A 21,923-nucleotide genomic window follows, 5' to 3' on the forward strand; every position below is an offset into this window, starting at 1 on the left:
CAAGAGTCATATGGAGTTGACCCGCATGTCCGAAGAGAATATGGGATCCTACCCATAACACGTGCACGTTGGTGGAAGTGTGGAAAGGATATTCCATCGAGCGTATTTGGTCTAGTCGAGCAAGTATATACTCACGACAAGAAAAGGTTCGCATTTCAGGACCTGTTCCGCAGGTGGACTAAGATCATCAACGGTTGGATTGGTATAACGACACTCTATGGACCCCACGTAAAAAAAAAAAAACAATTTCTGAATTTTCTCTCTGACAATCTTTCTTCTTTCTTCAGCTCTCATTTTCAGTTTTCACAGCTGAATGCTTAAATTTCATTCAAACCGAAACCAGGATTTACCTACCCAATGATCTTCTTGTTCAAACTTCAATTAGAGTCAGAGATTGCAGGTTTGAATCAGAACCTTAATTCAAATGTTGTCCACCGCGTGAGTGAGAGAGGTTGCAGGTTAGAAATAGAAAGCTTAATTCAAACCTAGACACTTTTACATTTCTCTTCTTTTAATCTCAAACCTGAGAATCTTAATTCTCTTCATTGTTGAATTGGATCCTGCAACCCGAGCTTGTTAAACGTGTTGCCCTCTCTTTCGAGTCTTGAGTGATTCTTAGTTCGTCTCTTCACATTCTTTTCAAAACGATAACCTGTATAAGGGCAAGAAAAATGTTGTTACTTTTTCTTGTCTTTGATTCAGAGGGATCCCCAAGTGATGGGCCCCGACTTTGCGGCGTGAACGATACTACAAAAACGTGGAAGGTGGAACATTCACTATTTCGATGGCTAAGACCCTAATAAACTATCATTTTTTCGCTTGCTATCGATTCTTAGCAGCGTAGACTTTCTATCTTCAATCGTCCATTTCTGTTTTACAGAAAAAAATGGCTTAATCTTTATCCAATTTCTTGGTGTCATTCGTATCATCATTTCATCTTTTCTAGTCCAAACTCTGTTCAATTAAATGGTTAAATTGCTAATTACTTTGAACTTGCAGAGGAAGTAAACTAAGGCGGGCCATATCATCATAGATAGGTTGCTAGGTTGGTGTCTCTTTGTGCCCACCGCTGTTCTTCTTCTTAATATTTTGTCATTGTCTTCTGAGTTTGCTAATACCTGTGCTGACAAGTTATTGAATGAGTTCTGTTAAGTTCTTATTATTTTACCGTTTGATATATATATGAAAAGGGTTACTTATTCCACTGTTCAGTTCAGAACTGATACCCTCTGATTAATAATTGTCTTGTTCTTTTCCTTACACCATCCATTTCCAAGTTCTTGTTGTCTTTTCGCATATATAAATCCTTATTGAAGCTAAAGGAACTGGTGAATTGATAGAAAAATTTAATTTCTATGTCAGTTGAAAATTTGGGTAGTTATTTATTAATTTTGGTATGATGTGTTTAGATTGGCGATATCAGCTTTTCACTTACCAACTCAACTGAGTGCCGGTTTTGAAGTGATATGACCATAGTTCTCTTTGGGGAGTAAGAAATTTTCAACGATGGCTTCAAGAGCAATTCTCAGAAAGAGGAAATTCCTCTTGGATTACCAAAATGTGCCAATTCGCTCTATTCAAGCGTTTAAAAATTTTGGGCATGGGCAACTTGCTCCTTTGCCAGATTCGCCGCTTCTGAATGGGGTCAGAGATAATCATTTTACTGATGTTGACCGTCATAGGGAGGTGGATGTAGTTTCAGTTGATAAACAGGAGCTAGTGAAGTTTTCAGCAGCAGGGTTGCTTAAGCACAATTCATTTGGTATATCCATTTGGGAGTATGGTAATAGGCGACATGAGTTTATTTCTCCATTGGGAATTGGGTGGACGTCACAAACTATGCGTAACAAATCCACAACCACGGCAGCCGGTCAACCTAAACTGGCTGTTGCGGATGAGGGAAGTGATGAAGAACAGGTGGCTCAACAGAAGAAAGAAGCATCTCCTGAAGAATGTGATCAAGCAGTTGAAGGTTTGAGTGAGGCGAAGGCTAAAGCAAAAGCTAAACAGTTGCAAGAATCTCAGAAGAATGCCAAGTCTATATTACAAAGAGTTTGGGCCATATTGTTGGGGATAGGTCCGGCTTTGAGAGCCATTGCTTCTATGAGCAGGTTGGATGCATATAGCACTACTGCTTAATTATTTGGATTAGGGTAGCACAACTGATGTCCTTATATATTTTGCTTTCATGCTTCCTTGCAGAGAGGACTGGGCCAAGAAATTAGTTCACTGGAAAGAAGAATTTAAATCGACTCTGCAACACTATTGGTTGGGCACCAAACTACTCTGGGCAGATATTAGGATATGCTCAAGATTACTTGTAAAACTTGCCAATGGGAAGAGTCTTTCTCGGAGAGAGAGGCAACAACTAACACGCACCACAGCTGATATTTTTAGGCTAGTTCCAGTTGCGGTTTTTCTCATTGTTCCATTCATGGAGTTCTTGCTGCCAGTATTCCTGAGATTATTTCCCAACATGTTACCATCTACTTTCCAAGACAAGATGAAAGAACAGGTAACAATTGTGATAGTTATTTGTTGAGACCTACCACAAATTCATTGCAAATGAACTGCATAGGCTGAAATTACATTCAGTCTCAAACCTTTATAGTTGTTTCACTAAAGTGGTTTACTTTTTGGCATCTTGTACATAGTTATTCGAACTGCTGAATTTAGATCAGTTTGGAATCCCATATATTCAGACACATATAAAAGGGTAAATGTTTCCTCGTTGCACCATCAAGGCGTCCCTTGACATGCCCTGAATATCTCCCATGTGACTAGTGGGCTGGTTCCCGAATTTTATGGGTATGTGTTGAGCTTTGGCTCCCCCCTCTGCCCATCTCAAATATAAAAAAGAAAAGGCAAAGTAGCAGATTAGAAGTCTGAGAAACTAAGCACCAATGAAGTTCGTGCAATACATGGATAACTTAGAAGCTTGTCAGTGCATGCAAACACATGGGAGGGTATTTGATGGATTTGATTCTGAAACTTGAAACTTGTCCAATCATGAGTTTGAACTGTCTATCTTATACTATAAATGCCACATCATCCTTTAAAGTGGCAGAACTAGGTGGATCATGGATGGTCATGCGAGGCACCTGCCGTTAGTAGAATTTCCCTCCAAACAAAAACCCTTTTGTTTACCAAATTAGAATGCTATTCTGTGGCTAACCATTCTTGTGTCTGGTATTCTGTTGTATGCTTTTTTATGGCTAACCATTCTTGGGTGTGGTATTCTATTGTTGGCTTTTGCTTTCTTCATTTTCTTGTTATGACCTTTTTTATTGGAAACAACAAATGTTTCTAAACAAGGAAGAAAAGATGGATATTGAACAAGGGTAAGCAATGCAGGACTTCAGCTGCAACCCACTTGTAAAGTACACACACTGAGCAAGCCATAGAAGCAAGTTCATAACACTTCACTTCCATTGTGACACCAGAAGGCTATCCTCCATCATTGTCAGAATGTATCCATTCCAACCCCAATGCGACCTCCTTCACTCTAGAACTCTCTATCATTATATTTGGTTATAGGTTGTATATGTGCAACTCCTGTTGAACTTGGGAGGTACTTCCTGAACCTACCATTCTATGGTTCACACCAGTTTCTCTTTAACATTTCACCTATGTAAACCCATATAAGAGCTCATCTATCAATTTTTTCTCTATAATTTGCCTTGTATTTCTGCCTTCAACTGGATGGTTGAGGTCATCCACAAATTTCCTATATGAACATTCTGGAGGGAACCCATCCAATTGTGGTTCCTAAAGTTCCTTGATACATAGTATTTCTGGAAAGGAAGATAACCCTACTAGTTTGCTTTGTTGAAATGGATATTCCTGACTTACTCGCATCCATATCTATCTATATAGTTTGTCTCTGTGGGTGTTTTCTAGTTATTGTGTCATCCTTCTTTAGTGGCAACCTTTTCCTATAGGAAGCACTGAAAAGGAGGCTTAATGCAAGGATAGAGTATGCAAAGTTTCTTCAAGATACAGTCAAAGAAATGGCAAAGGAAGTCCAAAATTCTCGAAGTGGAGAAATCAAGAAAACAGCTGAAGATCTTGATGAATTTTTGAACAAGGTAGGTGATATTGCTTTTATTTCACTCTTGGTTTTCCCCTATCATGTCCATTCTTGGTTCTTGCAATTAAATGTACACCAAAATGCTGAAATAGGTTAGGACTGGTGGCCATGTTTCTAATGAAGAAATTTTGGGCTTTGCAAAGTTGTTCAATGATGAGCTTACTCTTGACAATATCAGCAGGTTGGTATTTCTATTATCATTTCATTGGTGTTCTAGAGGACCTCCAGATTAGACAGGAAGACTGTGGTTGGATTAACCAGAATGTTGAATAAAGAAACCTAATGATCAATGGTTTCTAGGTATTCCAGGTCTGACTGTCTTATTTTCAGACTGCAGACTGCAGACTGCTGTATCTGAACAGTTCAATACCCAATCATTTTTGTGGAAGCTTCGACTTCTCTAGTCAAATGTGTCCTTCAATTTAATAATCTTTGGAGCATCTTTCTTGTTTTCTGGTCACATTGCTTTCTGTTACTTTCAGGCCTCGATTAGTAAATATGTGTAAATACATGGGAATCAACCCGTATGGAACAGATGCGTATCTACGTTTCATGCTTCGGCAAAAACTACAACGGTAAGACAAACCCTTCCCATATTTTTGATACAGAGTTTGCAAATTTATTTATTTATCTTCGTTGGGGTTTTTTTTGGGGGGAGGAGGGTGAGTTGCTTTTGTTCGATGCAGATCACAGCTCAGAAAGAGTTAATAAGTGATGCTGTTTGCAATAATCTCATAGAGAAGAAAGAATAACAATGAAACAATGAAGAAGAACGGAAGGAAAAGGGTGCACACAAACACTGCCACAAAGACTCTCAAACCATAAACTCAATTCATTCTATTTTGAATCTGTCTTTAACAGTGGAAATCACATCAACACAGACAGAATTTGTAATAGTCCTGAAATAAGGCTAACTCTCAAACTTCTAAAATATAAAACAAACAAAGACATTATTTGTCATGACCCGAACCCAAATGTAGGTAGGTGTTCAAATCTCATGGGCGTTGATCAAATGATTGCTTAACTTAACAAAATCAGATATTATAAAAATCACACCAATTAAACCATAGGCCAAACCAATCAAATCATAACTTCAAAATCTCAAATCTAAAAATTTAAACACAACATTAAGTCCCAAATAACTCCTACGAGTGGCAAACTAAATTATTGTCCCAACAAATAAGTGTCCAAAATTCAAATGATTGTTAAGACTACATCTCAGTTGTGCCTTACTACATCAACTAATGAAATAAAAAAGTGAAACTAAATTTTCTCTTCAGGTTGCTCTGGAATCTCTCCGTCCGCAGTTGAACTTCATCTCAATCTTTTGTGATGTTAGAATAATGGGGTGAGCTACACAGCCCAATAAGTTGGAGTATAAGAGAACACCAGTAAGTACCTTCAAGTAAAACAAGACAGTTTTGGTTGCTCAATAACAACAATTCAATAATCGCTTTTGGTTTCTACACAATCTTGTTCGTTTAGCCGGTATAAAGGGAAAATACACTGCTACCATCTATAATATAAGTGAAACATGGCCACACTATTGTTATCCATTCTAAGACAACATGTACATCATGTCACTCACTCTGGTACTAATGTGTATACCCCATCATTCTATACCAATGGGTGTTTTCGGAGCCTTGTGGAGTACTCTCCCACTCTGGTGGCTATAACTCTTCTCCGGCACAGTACATTGTATTTGTCATCAGACTCTGTTGCTGTCACTCACTTGATGTTTAATATGACACTATTAGTTAACTGCATAATGACTTACTCCGCAATAATCATTAACTGCATAATGACTTACTCAGCAAAAATCATGCAACGCATTGATTACTGTACAAACAGCAGCGGCTACAACATTAAACAGTAGTAATTGGATGTAAACAACATCAATAATCTTGCATGACAGCACTAGTTCTTGTACTAATCAACAGTAATAATTATACAGAAGCATACCACAGTAATGTTCACCTGTTATATCCCACTTACCTTGACTTGTAAGTTATGTGTCCACTTCTCAAGTTTCAAGCACTAATTTAATTCTCAACCTACACAATATATTCTTTATTAAATCACCTACTGACTGTTACTTTAGTTCCCCAGTTTTCTGAACAACTAATTGACCTTTTATAATGGAAGTCTAGCATTATGGTTAGTTCTTAAGACCAATACTGATACACTACACCTGAGATAAGAGATCTGAGCCAAAATATTCAAAACAAGACTTGAAAAAGCAGATTCATAGTTAATAAAAGTACGGAGTCAAGAAGTTGAGTATCCTTAGGTATAAGTTCACAGAAACTGAATCAAAGAGTTTGTCCAAAGCAGAAAACTAGTTTCACAAGGAATAATCTAAGAAATTCATGGTAGGGAAAATATGTATATGATTTGGGTTAAGAGGGTAAACTAAAACAGAATTTGAATGAGAATAGCTCTTACCCAATGGTAGAATTTGATTAATGAGAATAAGTTTTACCTAAAAGAAGAATTTGATCAATGAGAATAACTCTTACCTATAACCAGAATTTGGTTGATAAGAATAACTCTTATCTAAAACAAGAATTTGATAAATGAGAATAAATCTTATGTAAAACCAGAATTTGATTAATAAGATTTAACTCTTACCTAAAACCAGAATTTGATCAATGAGAATAACTCTTACCTAAAAGGCTAAAACCAGAATTTGATTGTCGCTCCCTCGGCTCCTTTTCTTTCTTATGCTGTCCTGCCCATTCTCTCTTTTATATCCCACAATTCCAACCTCTCTCTCTCTCTCTCTCTCTCTCTCTCTCCTCCCCCTAACATTTCACTTGCATTTCTAATTATCTCCCTCTTTTCTTCTATTTTATTATGTCACTTTCTCACCTTTTTTTTTTATTATTTATCTCACTTTCTCATGACTTTCTTAATTTCTGTTTAATCCTAATAACTCCAATCCGTATCCCTTCCTCTCTCTTTTCAAGTTTGATAATCTGCACCCCGTTTTCCTGATTTATTCAAATCATTGCTTTATTTATCTGATCCAATATTAAAACCATTAAAAATATTAATACTAGGCTAGATACTCACATGTTTGTTAAGTTGTCAAATAATATTTAAATAAAAGAATTAAACTACACTTTAAATTCATGAAATATCTATTTTTCAGATTAGCTTTTAACACGTCTAATAATATTTAAGGAACTCTTAGTTCTGAACTCGTATGTTTGCCCCTAGTGTCTAAATTATGAAAATGCCCTTGGGATGAAATTATTGATTTAAAACATATTCAATTTTTAAAACCTTGGGGGCATTGCATTATTTCCCCAAATAGTATAAAAGATGGTTGTCAAGGCGGAAAGGTGACCAAAGCGGTTAAGGCTCTGCCTAGGCGATAAAGTGGCGCATAGGTGGCAATAAGGCGACCACAACAGTTGGGTCAAAGTTTTTCAATACAAGTACTTTAAATTGATAGATTTTTATTATAAGCTAAGCAAACATTCAATAATCATATTCATCCAAAAAAAAAAAAAACAAGCATTCAAGAATTATAATTATGAAAGATTATAAAAAAAAGAACACAAACATGAGTTCATCTAATCAAGCATTATAATATATGATTGAACTATATCAAATTATAAGTATGAAAATGAAAGTAGTAATTTTACATTTTTACTTACCTCTGTGATAGTGTGATACCAAATAAGTGCCTTGTCCATCTAATGATTCATTGCTTCCCGATTCAGAAATAACTAACTATTAAGTTCGTATATGGCTTTGTAAAATAAAATTTGATTGAAAAAAAAAATTATTATGTACAAGATGTCAAAAAAGCAATCACTTTGGCATCTAGGTGGCAATAAGGCGCACAAGGCAATAAAACGGTAGCAATTAGGCGAAAAAGCGGCTAAAAAACTGCATGCCTACAAAGTGGTGGCAAATAAGGCAGTTTTTCAACCACCTTACCGCCTAGGCGCACCTAGGCAGACGCTTTGAAAACCATGGTATAAATTCTTTGAATTCTACTAGATTTATGACTCAACTAAGCTAAGTTCATCTCTATCCGAAACCCAATATGGTTTAGGTCATCCAAGACAGCTTGGATATACAATTGAGTCCAAATTATGTGTTCTATTTAATTAACTATTATTATGGGTGGAGGTTGGGTGCATATTTATAAGAAATGGCAAATAAACAACTAGCTTCGCCTAGTCCTAACAAAATGAGGTTGGTGGCTACAAGGATCCTTTCAAAACATAGTAGAGAACAAATGAGATCCACAACAAAGAAAGGGAGAGGATGACTAATAAAAGAACCAAAGAGAAGAGATTGAAGAAAAAAGAAACCTTGATATGATCATGGTACTAAATTGGCAAATCCTAAGCCTACGGAGATGAAACATGGTCCGTTTCAGTTGACTGAATTTCAGTGAAATATCAGAAATCTTGGTGACATTTCGGTGAAATTTCAAGAATTTCAAGGGTTGTAATTGTAAATTGTAACTGAGATTGACTACTTTTCAATATCTGTTCTTGTATTTTAATAAAAGTTTCAATGTTTTCTTGTATTTCCATGTTTAGTTTTGTGAAAAATACACGATCTAGTTTCGTCCGCATATAATTGGGCATGTGCGAATCAAGAAGAGTAGTTGGCGTTAGGTTTTAGTAAAAAATAACATTGTCATTGTGTTCCATACTTCCATTGGCCTGAAGTTAGGCTGTACACCAAGAAACCACTGAAACATGCAACGGGAACATTGTACAATGATTTACCATGTTTCGTGGGAATTTTGGTATCTCAGTGTCTTGACCAGATTGGTCAAGATACTGAGACAAGACAAAATTTCAAACTATGGATGATTGCTGAAAGCAAGAAGAAATAGGGTGATCCAGGAAATCTGGAAAATAAGGTTTTCTAAATCCCAAGTTGTTAGACTAACTTAACTGAATAGGACTCTAAATTACTTAACTATTGAGAATTATTGAAGCCTAAGACTTCTAGAACTTCTGCATGTACAAGTGACCAAACTATCTCTTCAATGAATAAACTAAAGCGGATTATGCTGCGTAAGGCGTGGTGTTACTGCTAATATCAATTTAGTACCCAGCACACCCTTTAAGACTCGTACTTACCTTATAACTAGCCCATTACAAATAAGTGTACATGATTAGAATTTCATCTCCTCATAGATTTAAGATAGGACCATTTTTGAACTGGACTTGCTTTAGTTCAAATCTGAAACTTAGTTAATGCAAACTATGTGAAAAATCACAACTGGGACAAGAGCGACAACATTTGTACATTAATTGGTGTTCCTTGTGTCTTGCTACGCATTATTCAAATATGATATTCTCGTATTTCATGCTGCACTTGCACCCTGTTAAAGAATAAGTTTCTTGGTGGTCTCCTTTTCTTTTAAATAAAAAAATGGAAATAGAATAATTTTCTTGGTTTATTAGGATCAAGACTGATGATAGGATGATTCAAGCTGAGGGTGTGGAGTCACTCTCAGAAGATGAACTCCGTCAAGCATGTAGAGAGCGTGGCTTACTTGGGTTACTTTCAGTGGAAGAAATGCGGCAACAGGTTATAGCTCAACTGCTCAACTAGAACTTTGTACTATTTTTGTCTCTGTTTCAAATATTTATCTATTTATAAAATCCACAGGGGAGCGGCCAATCTCTGTGTCTCTCAGTTTAGCCACAAGTGCAAGGAACTTTGTTCCCTGATTGTTTAAGACAGTTCACTTGATATTGTAGTTGAATATGTGAGATCTTGGTATTTAAGTGGTCTTATGTGTCCTGTTCAGGTAAAATTGAACTTTCTATTTATGTATGTAACTCCTGCTGTTTGAGAAATAAGGCAGAATTATGAGGGCATATCAGCATGCATGCAGAATTCGCTATGTAAACAGCAACAGAATTGATTTTGTGACCTGCTCTCCATGAGAAAACATCATACACTGATTCCTCAAACCACAATCCATAACAAACACAGCAGCCAAGAAAATGCTTTTATATTACATCCTGGCAACCTAATGTTAGATACTTTACGAAAACCAAGCACTTGCATCTCGATAAAAATCTAATTGAATTTTTATTGATCTTGACTTGGATCCCAAAACAACCCATGGTTAAAATGCAAAGATATTTGTTTGTCAGATAACAATCCTAGCGCTTCACTCTTGATGTTGGTTCTTTGATTGACACTTCATTTTTATCTTGCTCGATTTCCAATGTCAGTAGGTTCTGTATATTACTTGTTCTTGTATATTATCAACTTTTCTGGATATCCTTTATCAATCTATTCTTCCTTTTGATGAAACTTTATCACCCTATTCATATAATGTTTTTGCCACTTTTGGCCCTAGTAGAATCCAACTGAGGGTAAAGTGAACTTGGTTTGGCTCTTGTTAGAACAATTGGACCCAAACTCCTAGTTGGTGTTAGGGTTGGTAAGCATATCCTCAATTTTTCCAGATGATGCAGTAGCATTATCATGGCTGTACTGGCATGACTAACCAATAAGCCAGATTCAAAGCAGAGTTTTGGTCTTATAAGGTGTTGCTGGGGGTTGTTCTTGTAATTGCATTTATTTATCGTGAGATGTCAGATATCTAGTAGAGTCCTTTTGAAATTTTATAATTTGGGGTAGTTTCCTTTATTGGGAACAATTTTAGTTAAAAAAAAAAAAATGCATTGTTGCATGTGATTGATTGATGGAGGTTTGACAGAGTTGAATATTTAGCTTGGAGTTCCTTTTGGATTAGTTTTATATCTAGCAGAATGACCTTCGTGCCCCAATCCACATTGATTTAACTAATGCTGCATAGGGTTCCTACTTCAAAGGGCAGCTCAAGTTGGAAAGGACCATGCCTCACAAGTAAAAAGTAAGATGCCATTAGTGGCTTTTGCTAATATGATCACATATTCTGCCTCATGTCACATTAATTCATATCCCAAGGGATAGCTCTTAGTGCGAGAGGATCACATCTCACAACTAACAGCGTATGGTTCAAGGACCTGAACTTGAGGCCCAACATGCTACCCCAGAAAAACAACCTGGGAGCACGATCTCAGCAAGTTGGTGCATTCTCTGGCCAGCTGGGATGGCCATGTTTTTGGGGGTTTTGATGGGGGATGGGGCTGAAATTATTGTACCTATTTTAGGCTTTCTAAACACAATGACACTATCAGATTTGACAAAACATAAGTATTAGTTAGAGTTAAGAGTTTGATTTTGAGCCATGGGGTAAACCTGTTGCTATGAAGTTTGAAACCCTTATTTTACTCAAAATCTAGTGATAAGAGGTAAAAAAAAATCATATATTTCATGCAAAGCAGCTTCAATAAACAATGCAAATATTCAAACTATAATAAAATACTATCCCTGCAAGTAGTGAATGCATAAATACATTACTCAAAACAAGGAATTCTGTGTATGCACCGAAAAGTTTAGGAATTCAGCTTCCAACAGCAAAATACAGAACTCAGAAAAGTCTGGCCTAGATATCTCAACTTTATTGAGTTCTGGATGCTTTTATATGTTGAGTTGGTTCAAAATTTGATTGAACTGAGATCTCAAGGTCTTGAGTTGACTGAGATATCTCATGAGTTGGATTACTTCTGGATCCTTCTTGATCTGATCATCTAGCTCCTTAGGGAATTGTATAGGATCCCACCACACTACAGCTTTCTTAGCTAAATCCTTGTCATGTAATCTGCAGGTTGGTTCTGTTCTCTCCACGCATGCCTAAACTCCCTTTTTAGCAAAGCTGGCTCTTGCAGTATTCTCTCTTTCAGTTATATGATCTATTGAGTTGAGGGCCGTTGTATCTCCAAATGTTGATAGTTTTTCCTTTGGGTTGTTTCAAAGATGAAGTTGATTCCTGAACTGTTTATGTGTGCATTTTCATTTCATTTTGGGGTTCTTATTGTGTTTTAATTCACTCCCATGCATTTATTATTCTCATTGTTTTATGTTTTTCTGTCGGAACTTGATTTGCTTTCCTTTGTTGCTTAGTGATGCTACTGAATTTGGTGAGGTCTATACTCTAGCTAAAAGTCAGTATACATAGACATGAACGATCATGAAAAATTTTATTCTTATTATTTTTAAATTTTTTGCAGATTAGTGATTGGTTGGACTTGTCGCTTAATCACTCTCTTCCCTCTTCTCTTCTGATTCTTTCCAGGTAATTGAAGCTTTATTTGTGCATATCTCTTTATGCTTCTTGTTCACATTTAATCCTCCCTCCCTTCCGGTGTTTCTTTGACCTGTAGAGCTTTCAGCATATCTGGAAAGCTGAAGCCAGATGTTGTTCAAGCTACGTTGTCCTCTTTGCCAGAAGAGGTTGTTGATACCGTTCAAGTTGTATCCTTACCATCTGAAGATTCTGTTTCAGAGAGGAGGAGGAAGCTAGAGTTCCTAGAGATGCAAGAAGAACTTTGTAAGGTGGAGAACATTTGAGCCCCTAATTCCTTTTTCGAGATTTTAAGCTGTTAAGTTAAAGAGTTCGGTTTCATTAATTGACTACAGTGACTTTTTTCCTTTGCCTTGCCTCTACTATTTGGCTTTTCATTTTCCAATGGTAAGATTGGAATGCAACCTATATCTGTTTGGTGTATACACCAATTAGAAGCATCCTTGGTATTCTATTATTGCCGTGGGTGTTTGTGTCTTGTTTGCATTAGTCTGTGGTCTTAATTGTAATTTCACTGTTACAGTCTTTGTTTATTTGAGAAGAGAAGATTAGAGGAAACATAATGGCTCGTTAGATTGACAGAGGCCATTGTTTATTTATAAATAAATCACATAAAGGTATCCTGGCTAGGGTTGACTTATAAGTCCTATATAGCATACAGGTACAATGAGAAGAGATGATTAGAGGAAACAGAATGGCTTGTTAGATTGACAGAGGCCATCGGTTGTTTATAAATAAATCATGTAAAACGTATCCTGGCTAGGGTTGACTTATAAGTCCTATATAGCATGCAGATACAATGAATCTACACTTATGTATAAGAAGACATAAAAGTGAATGGACTACATTTCAACATCCCCCCTCGGTGTATAGATGTCTCCCGCTCCCAACATGGATAACAATAGGATGAAAGGATTAAAATGGTATGCGTTGAATACATAGGCTAGTTGGTTCTCAATATGACAAATGGAGTGCATGTCAAAGCCCCTGTACCTGTACCCTGTTTTCCCCCTTAGCACTGCATTTGGAAATCATTGATTATTTTCTGATTGTCTACATTGGAGTTATTGTTGAGGTATCTGAGTAGAGAAAATAAGGGGTTTTCAGGAATAAAGAATCAAGGTGTTCTCTTACTGAAATTGTGATGGGAAGGCTATGCATTGGTCTTTAAGCTTCGAAAATTATTTGATATGCTGGAGTTTAATTATTTGGGGCTGTATATGGAAAGACAGATTCCTTAGACCCTCCGTATTTGTTGGACAGATTGGGTGGAATAGGTTTTTTTTTTTTTGATCAGAGAGATTTATGTTAAAAGAGGAAGAAAAAAAAAAAAATACAAGTATGGTATGAACCATGGAATAAAATTTGAGGGGAACTCAAGTTTTGACACTGTGAAAATGGGAAACATAGGTCAAAACCTAGGAAACCTAGGACTTTTTTCTTGCAAGTTTTGACAACAAGTTTTGACATGATTTAGGGAGTTTTTTGGGGTAGGATTCTACTGGCTAATTAGAGCATAAAGAACACATTAGCGCACATTGATCTTTTTTTTTTTTCTTTCTTTATGCATATAAAAATAATTTTTATAATAAAAATATTAATAATTAGTAATTATTAAATACATGAAAAATCAGAAAAAAAATAGTAGCACACTTCAAAAATCAAATTCAACAACATACATTTGTAAACCTAGCTACTAAAGACAACACATATTAATTTCAAAAGAATCCAACATCATTTGATCATCAAACAAAGAAAAAAATAAAAAATTTGGGGAAATTTCAATTACCTTGCAACAAAGCTTGAAAACCCTTGAAATATCCACCAAAAAGAGCCGAAATCACCAAAGGAGTGAACTAAAGTGCTTAAATGAGCTAAAATGATCTAAACAGGGTCGAAATGGGGGGGGGGGTTAGAGGTTTTGAAGGTGACCTTCCGCCTTTGGTTCACACAAAAATCTGCGAAGTGCAAAGTTTCGTGTAAAATAAAGGGATTTTAAGGGAACAAGCCGCCGGGTCGGACCAGATTTTGACCTTGCTGGGGAAATTTCCCTGGTTTCGCGCAGTTTTGTCGAAACTTCCTAGGTTTAGGTCAAAACTTGGGACATTTTCTGGGTTCATGCAGGTTCAAGCTTGTAAAAATAGGAAATTTCGCATGTTTCAAGTGAATTTTGTTCCATTATGGTATCCTTCTAGAACCCCTTTAGAAATAGGTAAGGAGAACCCAGACAAGGAGGGCATTACCTCCTAACCAGTATCCCAGTTAGAAAAATGAGCCCGATTACAATCTGTAATAAACAGATGCTGCTGCATCCCTTTGAATCAGATCACTAGCTCTCTAGGGATCAGGTGGGATGGTTTTACATGGTGGGATCATGATCAGACTTTATTTTCATACTCTGGGCCTAATGGTATAGTAGAATCAATTACAGCTGTCCTCAAAGAACCTTGTATTGGGTGGCTTTCAGGGAGCAGTTTTTGTTGGAGCCTGGAGGAGACTTTGCTGTTATCAATGGATGTCTATGTTGTTGCATCCTGCATTGTGGGGATATGTAAAGATCATTAGGAGCTGGGTCCTTCTGTACTTATAGCAATATATCTTGCAAGTGGAAGAATTTAGCCACGGAGAGGTTGCTAGGAAAGCAGTAGGATTGCATGTGGGACATAATGTTGGAACATAGTGGTGTGAGAGATTTTGTCCGTCAATGATCTTTTTACTTGAGAAATGAGGATGCTAAGATGGATGAGGGGCAAAACTAGGAAGGATAAGGAATGATCATATTAGTCAGTCTGGGAGTAGCTTCTATAACTGATAAGCCACAAGAAAGTTGTTTGAGTTGGCATGACCACGTTCAACGGAGGCTTGTAAATGCCCATGTTTGGAGTAGTGATATAATCTAGATTGAAGGTATTAGAAGAGCTAGAGGCTGACCTAAGTTAACCTTAAGAGAATTGGTGAGAAAGGATATGCATAGCTTAGCCCTTGTATCTAGCATGACCTCAAATAGAGCTGATTGGAAGGCTAGAATCCATGTACCCGACCCCATTTAGTTAGGACAAGGCTTGATGATGATGATATTTTTACCTGCTTGTCCTTTTGTAGCTGTTCCGTTTCCCCCTTTTTTTTTGTGGGGGGGGGTTGTGGAGGGGGTTCCTGGGTGTTGTTCTTGGATGCAATGAAAGAGGAAATTTATTGGAGAAAAAGAAATATGATGGAAGTGCAATGCACTAGGAACCCAACAGCAAAGAGGCCAAAAAAGAAACTATAGAAGCAGACCCCGAATAAACCAAAACAGTAGAAGACAACAAGGATAGTCAGCTAAACCCCCCCCCCCCTAAATTACTCCCCTAAGGAAAAGAAAGAGGCAACCCTTTGCCAAACACCCAAGACAACCCAATGATCATGGTTCAAGATCTCAATCTCGAGGCCCATCTTGCCAACTCAAAAAAGAGAGTTGGCTTGAGATCTTAGTGAGATCTCGCCAAGTTTGTAGTATTTTTTTCCCAGCTGGAGGCTCCAACTTGAGGGGTATTAGGCGTCATTCAGTGTTCGAACTTGCTGTCCAGCCTATTCTAGCCCTTTTGAGAACATCAGCAACCTTAGATTTTTTAAACAAATAATGCAGACATGAGTTCCACTTTGGATCCTGAATGCAAAACCACTACACAAAAGGAAAATCTTAAAATGGCCCAATGTACACATCATATTCTCATACATTAATGTTTAAAGTTCAAATTTTTTAACCAAGTCATATACTATGCATGTTCATAGTTCAAATGATAATCCAATTATCAAAGTTCAACTCAAGAGTCAAAACTTAAGACCGTATGTGCTAAGCAAATCGCCTCATCCCGTCTTGCTAAATGGAAAAGGGGAGATATCTCACTAGATCCCAGTGAAATCTTGAGAGTTCTCTGACCATGTCAGTGAAGCAGCAAAAATTTCTATTATAATGTCATTCCAGATCTTTCTTTTGGAGTTTGCAGACAACAAGGATATTCAACTAATGCCACCTCCCACCATGCTCCCTGAGGAGGAAAAAGAGGCAACTGCACCTTAACCAAACACCCAGGACAACCTAATGATGAAGCAAACATTGTTTTCTTATAATATTCATTCGAAATCTTTCTGGATCTTCCCAGTCTTGTTGGTGCACTTGTTCTCTTTTTGTATCTGTGTTATTGGTGGATCTTTGGGGGTTCTTATAGAGTGTGTGAAGATAAGTGTTAGTGAATAGTGACTGATATAAATAAAGGCATGGTGTGCTTTTGTGTTGTGCTCGCTGCTGAGAATGCAATCTAAAGTTTTGGGCTTTAGGAGCATTTTATTTGCAATAATGTTATATCAAAATATTTATTCAAATATGTAATTGAGAGAACAGATTCAAGAGAAAAAAAATAGAGTAGGCTATAGATAGAGGAAGAAGAAGAAAGAAGACCAAGGAGGCTGTGCTGTATCATGTTCTCCTCCTATGGCCATAACCTTTATTATAGAACCAAATACGACTACAGATCTGAATAGGATCTTACAAATAGGAAAGAAATCCCATCCAAAATAAGGAAGCCAAAACTCTCGAGTTAGCGTTAGCGCTCTTGAGATTTTCCTACCTCCTCTTTTTATTCTCTTTTCCAATTTTACCCAAACAAAATATGTCTTTCTTGGGAGTTTGCAATGCTATAGATTATTGGTTTTTCTATTAGTCTTCTACTCTACTTTTCACCTTTTTCATATCTGTGTTATTTGTGGATCGTGTGGAGTTCCTTTTGAGTGTTCAAATAAAATTTCACGTATGCTTCAAAAATTTATCTGCCTTAAAAACTAGATTGCATACCTTTTAAAAATGTAGTGCTAATAGTAGACGATCCTATGCACAACACTGAAGTTGTGCCATTGCAACCTGTTGGTTGTGGATTAAAAATTTGGAATATTCTTCTACAAAGCAGGGGCTATGGGTGTGTACATTTGCCCCTCCAGACGCTGCCGTAATGGGAGTCCCATGCACTGCTTCTTTTTTACCTGTTGTGTAGGGCTAATGAAGATCCATTAGAGGTGGAACTATAAGTCTACAAAAACCTCAAGCTCCTATTCATTTTCTGGAATTATTCACAGTTTCTTTTTTTCTTTTAATCTTTTTAAGAAATCCAGTCAACTGCTTATAGTCCAACTTATGACACCTTGTGTAGTTCTTTGATCTTTTGGGTCATTCATAATGTGCAAGCATTCAGTCATTATGCTTTCATCGAGTTATAATAATACTGAATTTTCTTTATATAAAATATTACTAGTTCTGTAACCATTATTGCCTGCATATTCCAAAATTTTGCTCCTGAAATTATCAATTATAGGAAGAGGCGGAGAAAGAGGAAGAAGAGCAAACTAAGAAGGAATCTGGGACTAGTCAAGAGGACATAGCTCTGAAAGAGATGAGCGACCCAACAGCAAGAGAAGCACAAGAACTAGCCAAAGCAAGGGCTTTGGAGACACAAGAGCACCTCTGTGAGCTAAGCCGTGCATTGTCTGTCCTAGCATCTGCATCTGTAAGGACCACTTCAGGGGGGGAAATATTTATTTTCAAGCTTCAATGAAGTTTCATTTTTTTTAAAATTTCTTTTTAATATTTAAAACCCTGTTTTTGCTTTGTGCCTATTTTTGCAGTCCGTGAGTAGGGAGCGTGAGGAGTTTCTGAGGCTTGTTAATAAGGAGGTACGCAAGATATTTTTAAGAACGTAGTTGCACTCACATTGTGTTATGCGTCTCCAAATTTTGGAAGACCAAAATGAAAAGAGAAACTGAAATCTGTGTATACTTGTGGCGAGGGAAGGATAAGATGGCAGCAACATCTAGTGCATGTTTGGCTATGCTCCTGTAATGCAATCATGGAAATAAAAAGGAAAGTAAACAGGGAAAACCAATTGAATTGACTTCAACTGCACATGGAGTCACGCAATGCAGCAAACCTGAAAGCTCAGGTCAAGAGCTGAGTGGGCGAAAAAGTTAAAAGTGTTGAATTTCATAAGATGATGGAGTAGTAGAGATGCTTTATTTTTTTACAATCTTCTATAGGCTACTATTTTTACCGAATACTGATAAATATACTAAATCCAAACAAGGGCAAAAAGTACCCTTGTCTAATAGCTAGTTAATAGTGGGAAATATGTGAAGTGACAAAGGAATCTTAAAGTCTGAAAAATATAATTAAAATCAGACTGAAATCACTCTCAAATGTCAATAGCCCATAAATGTGATGCTTAGATTTTACAAGCTTTACATTATAGCCTTTTGAATAATAACCCTATTCAACTCAAACAAGCTCAAGAAACATAACCTGCCTATTAGCTACTTGACATTTGGAATTATGATGCGGCTGATAATAAAATATAATGAAAATAATACTGAAATCTATGATCGGCAGAACTGTCTAATGTCAATATCCCACAAATGTGGCTGCTACTCCACTTGAATACTCTTCTCTCCCCAAGGCTTTTGTAGTTCATTCTTCATAAAGCTTGCATGCTCTGTTTTCTGAGACACTTCTTCAGCTTGGATTGCATCATCCTGCTTCTGGATGCTTTGCTAAAAGCAGAAGCAGGGAAACATGGGGAATATTTAAGTAGATTCCAGGGGAAAGATGGAATCATGCACAACCACTGTCATAAGACTGTAAGCTGCTACAATTCTAGGACTCTTTTGATGGTCATCCATTCATCATTCATCAATAACTATTCAGTAAATTTTGTATACTAGTATGTCCACTTATTTCTGGTTCCCTTCCACAATTTTTATCTCACACATTTTGTTGCTCATGTACCTTAGTTTCGATATTGGGTTCTGAATTTTGTGCATTAATGCTATAACAATTTCCTTGTAGATTGAGTTGTATAATAGAATGGTAGAAGAAGAGGGCACTGAAAGTCAAGAAGAGGCCAAGAAGGCTTACAAAGCTGCCAGGGAGGATAGTGACCAAACTGCTGAAGAAGAGGCTATGGATGACAAGGTGTCTTCAGCACTGATAAATAGGGTAAGAGATGTCTAGAATTTTATTTATTTATTTTAACCCGGGGGGGGGGGCAGGAGTTTCTTACATCCATTTCTGCATGTAATCACAATACATGCCAAGGCTGGTGATACATCCTTTCTTACACTTTCAGGTTGATGCTATGCTCCAAAAGCTTGAAAAGGAAATTGATGATGTCGATGCTAAGATCGGTGACCGCTGGCGACTACTTGACAGGTAGATTCTACTTTTTTTAAGTCAATGCCATTTCCAAAAATAAGTTCATTGTTATTAATTGGAGATGATTTTTTTTCTTCTGAGGATGGATCAAATGAGTCATATCTAGTTATTTATGGTGAAGAGCTAAATTGACACGCAGGCAATTTGGCAAGAATGCTATGACCTCTTCCTCCCATTACCCCCCCCCATCCCCTCAAAAAGTAAAAACCTCCGACCACTATGATCCTGTCTGTTCCTCCTATAGCTGGGACCAGATCTTGTCCCTCTCTCTTTGATACTATTCTACTTTGTGACACCCCATCTGCCTTACACTTTGTCCTTCATCCAACGGTGCCTCCTCTTTGTTCGCCCAATGTTTATCGACACATTCTTCCTTGAATCAACCACTGAAAATCTTGTGTGGTTGTCCATTTTACTTGGCTTCAGACTGTTCAATATTGTTCAACCCTCACAATCTACGCAATGAAAATCTCAGGCGGTCTTATATTTATCTGCTCTTAGAAAGAGGAGTTTTCATTTTCATCCTTCAGGTTCTCTGCTGAGGAAATCAGAGCCCATGTGCTGGTTTGTGCTCTTGCCTAGCAGGGTCTGAAATGATTTTCCTTTGCCAATGAGATCTATATCTGAAGCTCCAAAGAGATTATGTAAACCCCATTCCTCTGTGGATTTTACTTCACTATTGGAGCCCTAATTGTTTCTGTCACATCAGCTCTGTCATGGGTTACCCATTCTATGTTGATGCTAACAACAACAACAACAACAATAAGCCTTGTCCCAACTAAATGGGGTCTACTACATGGATTCTTGCCCTCCAATCAGTTCTGTTAGAGGCTATGCTAGATACAAGGCCTAAGCTATACATATCATTTCTCACCACTTCTCCTAAGGTTATCTTAGGTCTACCCCTAGCTCTTCTAGTTCCTTCAATATGGATTATATCACTTCTCCGTATAGGAGCATTTATAGGTCTCCGTTGAACGTGAACGTGCCACCTCAAACGACTTTCTCTAAGTTTATCACTTATGGGAGCAACTCCCAGACCAACTCTAATATGATCGTTTCTTATCTTATCCATCCTAGTTTTGCCACTCATCCATCTTAGCATCCTCATTTCTGCTACACTGAGTTTATCTATATGATTATTTTTAACAGCCCAACACTCTGCACCGTACATCATAGCTGGTCGAACAACAATCCTTTAAAATTTTCCTTTAAGCTTTAATGGAATACGCTGATCACATAAGACCTCGGACGCACCTCTCCACTTCATCCACCCTATTTTAATTCTTTGGGAAACCTCATCTTCTAAATCACCTCTTTTACTTATGATTGAACCTAGGTACCTAAAACAATCACTCTGAGGAATCTCTTTATTGTCAAGTATCACCACCTCATCATCTGCCCGATCATGACTAAAGTTACAACCTAAATATTATGTCTTCGATCTAGTAAGTTTAAAGCCTTTTGATTCCAAAGCTACTCTCCATGATTCTAATTTGGTATTAATCCCCACTTGGGTTTCATCAATCAACACAATATCATCCGCAAAAAGCATACACCAGGGGACCTCATCTTGAATGCCTTTGGTTAATTCATCTATTACCAGTGCAAATAGATATGGGCTTAAAGTTGACCCTTGATGTAGCCCAACTGTTATCGGGAATTCATTACTTTGTCCCCCCACTGTTCTAACACTAGTCATCGAACCATCATACATATCCTTAACTATATCTATATATTTACTTGCAACACTTCTTTTCTCTAGTACTTGCCAAATTAACGCTCTAGGTACTCTATCATAAGCTTTTTCTAGGTCAATAAATACCATATGAAGATCTTTCCTACATTCTCTATACCTTTCCATAAGTCTCCTAATTAAGTAAATAGCCTCCGTTGTAGATCTTCCCGGCATAAACCCAAATTGGTTCTCCGTAATTGTAGTTAAGTGTCTCAAACGGGTTTCAATTATTCTCTCCCATAATTTCATCATATGGCTCATCAATTTAATGCCCCTATAGTTATTACAACTTTGAATATCTCCTTTATTTTTGTAAATTGGAACCACAACACTTCTCCTCCAATCATCTGGCATTTTCCCTGTGCTCATAATCTTATTAAACAACTTAGTTAACCAAACTAGTCCATGGGTTCCTAAGCTCTTCCATACTTCAATTGGGATTTCATCAGGACCTTGTGTCTTGCCGAGTTTCATCCTCCTTAAAGCTTCTTTTACTTCGGACATCGAAATTCTACGTATATAAGTTCGGACATTGGTGCCTTGGTGAAAATTGTAATCGTCCGAAACATAAGTGCTTGAAGAATGCTCATTTAGTAAACTAGAGAAATAGGTTTCCCATCTTTTCTTAATATCCTCCTCACAAACTAATACTTTACCATTTCCATTTTTAATA

At 37.1% G+C, this 21,923-nt stretch overlaps 1 protein-coding gene across 4 annotated transcripts in view; it reads left to right on the top strand.

The window, feature by feature from the left end:
- The first annotated feature begins 267 nt into the window (after window positions 1-267).
- LOC149011104 (uncharacterized) overlaps window positions 268-21,923 on the top strand; it is a 32,954-nt gene continuing 11,298 nt past the window's right edge. The window contains exons 1-14 of one of the 4 annotated variants that reach the window (XM_089163826.1): window positions 268-458; window positions 1,000-1,045; window positions 1,410-2,111; window positions 2,203-2,515; window positions 3,942-4,088; window positions 4,183-4,271; window positions 4,573-4,665; window positions 9,535-9,661; window positions 12,205-12,269; window positions 12,358-12,529; window positions 17,624-17,815; window positions 17,934-17,981; window positions 19,147-19,296; window positions 19,427-19,509. In XM_089163826.1, the coding sequence (XP_089019952.1) occupies window positions 1,507-2,111; window positions 2,203-2,515; window positions 3,942-4,088; window positions 4,183-4,271; window positions 4,573-4,665; window positions 9,535-9,661; window positions 12,205-12,269; window positions 12,358-12,529; window positions 17,624-17,815; window positions 17,934-17,981; window positions 19,147-19,296; window positions 19,427-19,509 (2,084 nt within the window). In that variant the 5' untranslated portion in view covers window positions 268-458; window positions 1,000-1,045; window positions 1,410-1,506. The remainder of the gene's footprint in view (window positions 459-999; window positions 1,046-1,409; window positions 2,112-2,202; window positions 2,516-3,941; window positions 4,089-4,182; window positions 4,272-4,572; window positions 4,666-9,534; window positions 9,662-12,204; window positions 12,270-12,357; window positions 12,530-17,623; window positions 17,816-17,933; window positions 17,982-19,146; window positions 19,297-19,426; window positions 19,510-21,923) is intronic. The other 3 variants (XM_089163825.1, XM_089163827.1, XM_089163828.1) reach the window with 3 other exon arrangements.

The sequence above is a fragment of the Hakea prostrata genome, chromosome 7 (assembly GCF_041222555.1).
Source record: "Hakea prostrata isolate BN-2017 chromosome 7, UWA_Hpros_2, whole genome shotgun sequence".
Taxonomy (NCBI): Eukaryota; Viridiplantae; Streptophyta; class Magnoliopsida; order Proteales; family Proteaceae; genus Hakea; species Hakea prostrata.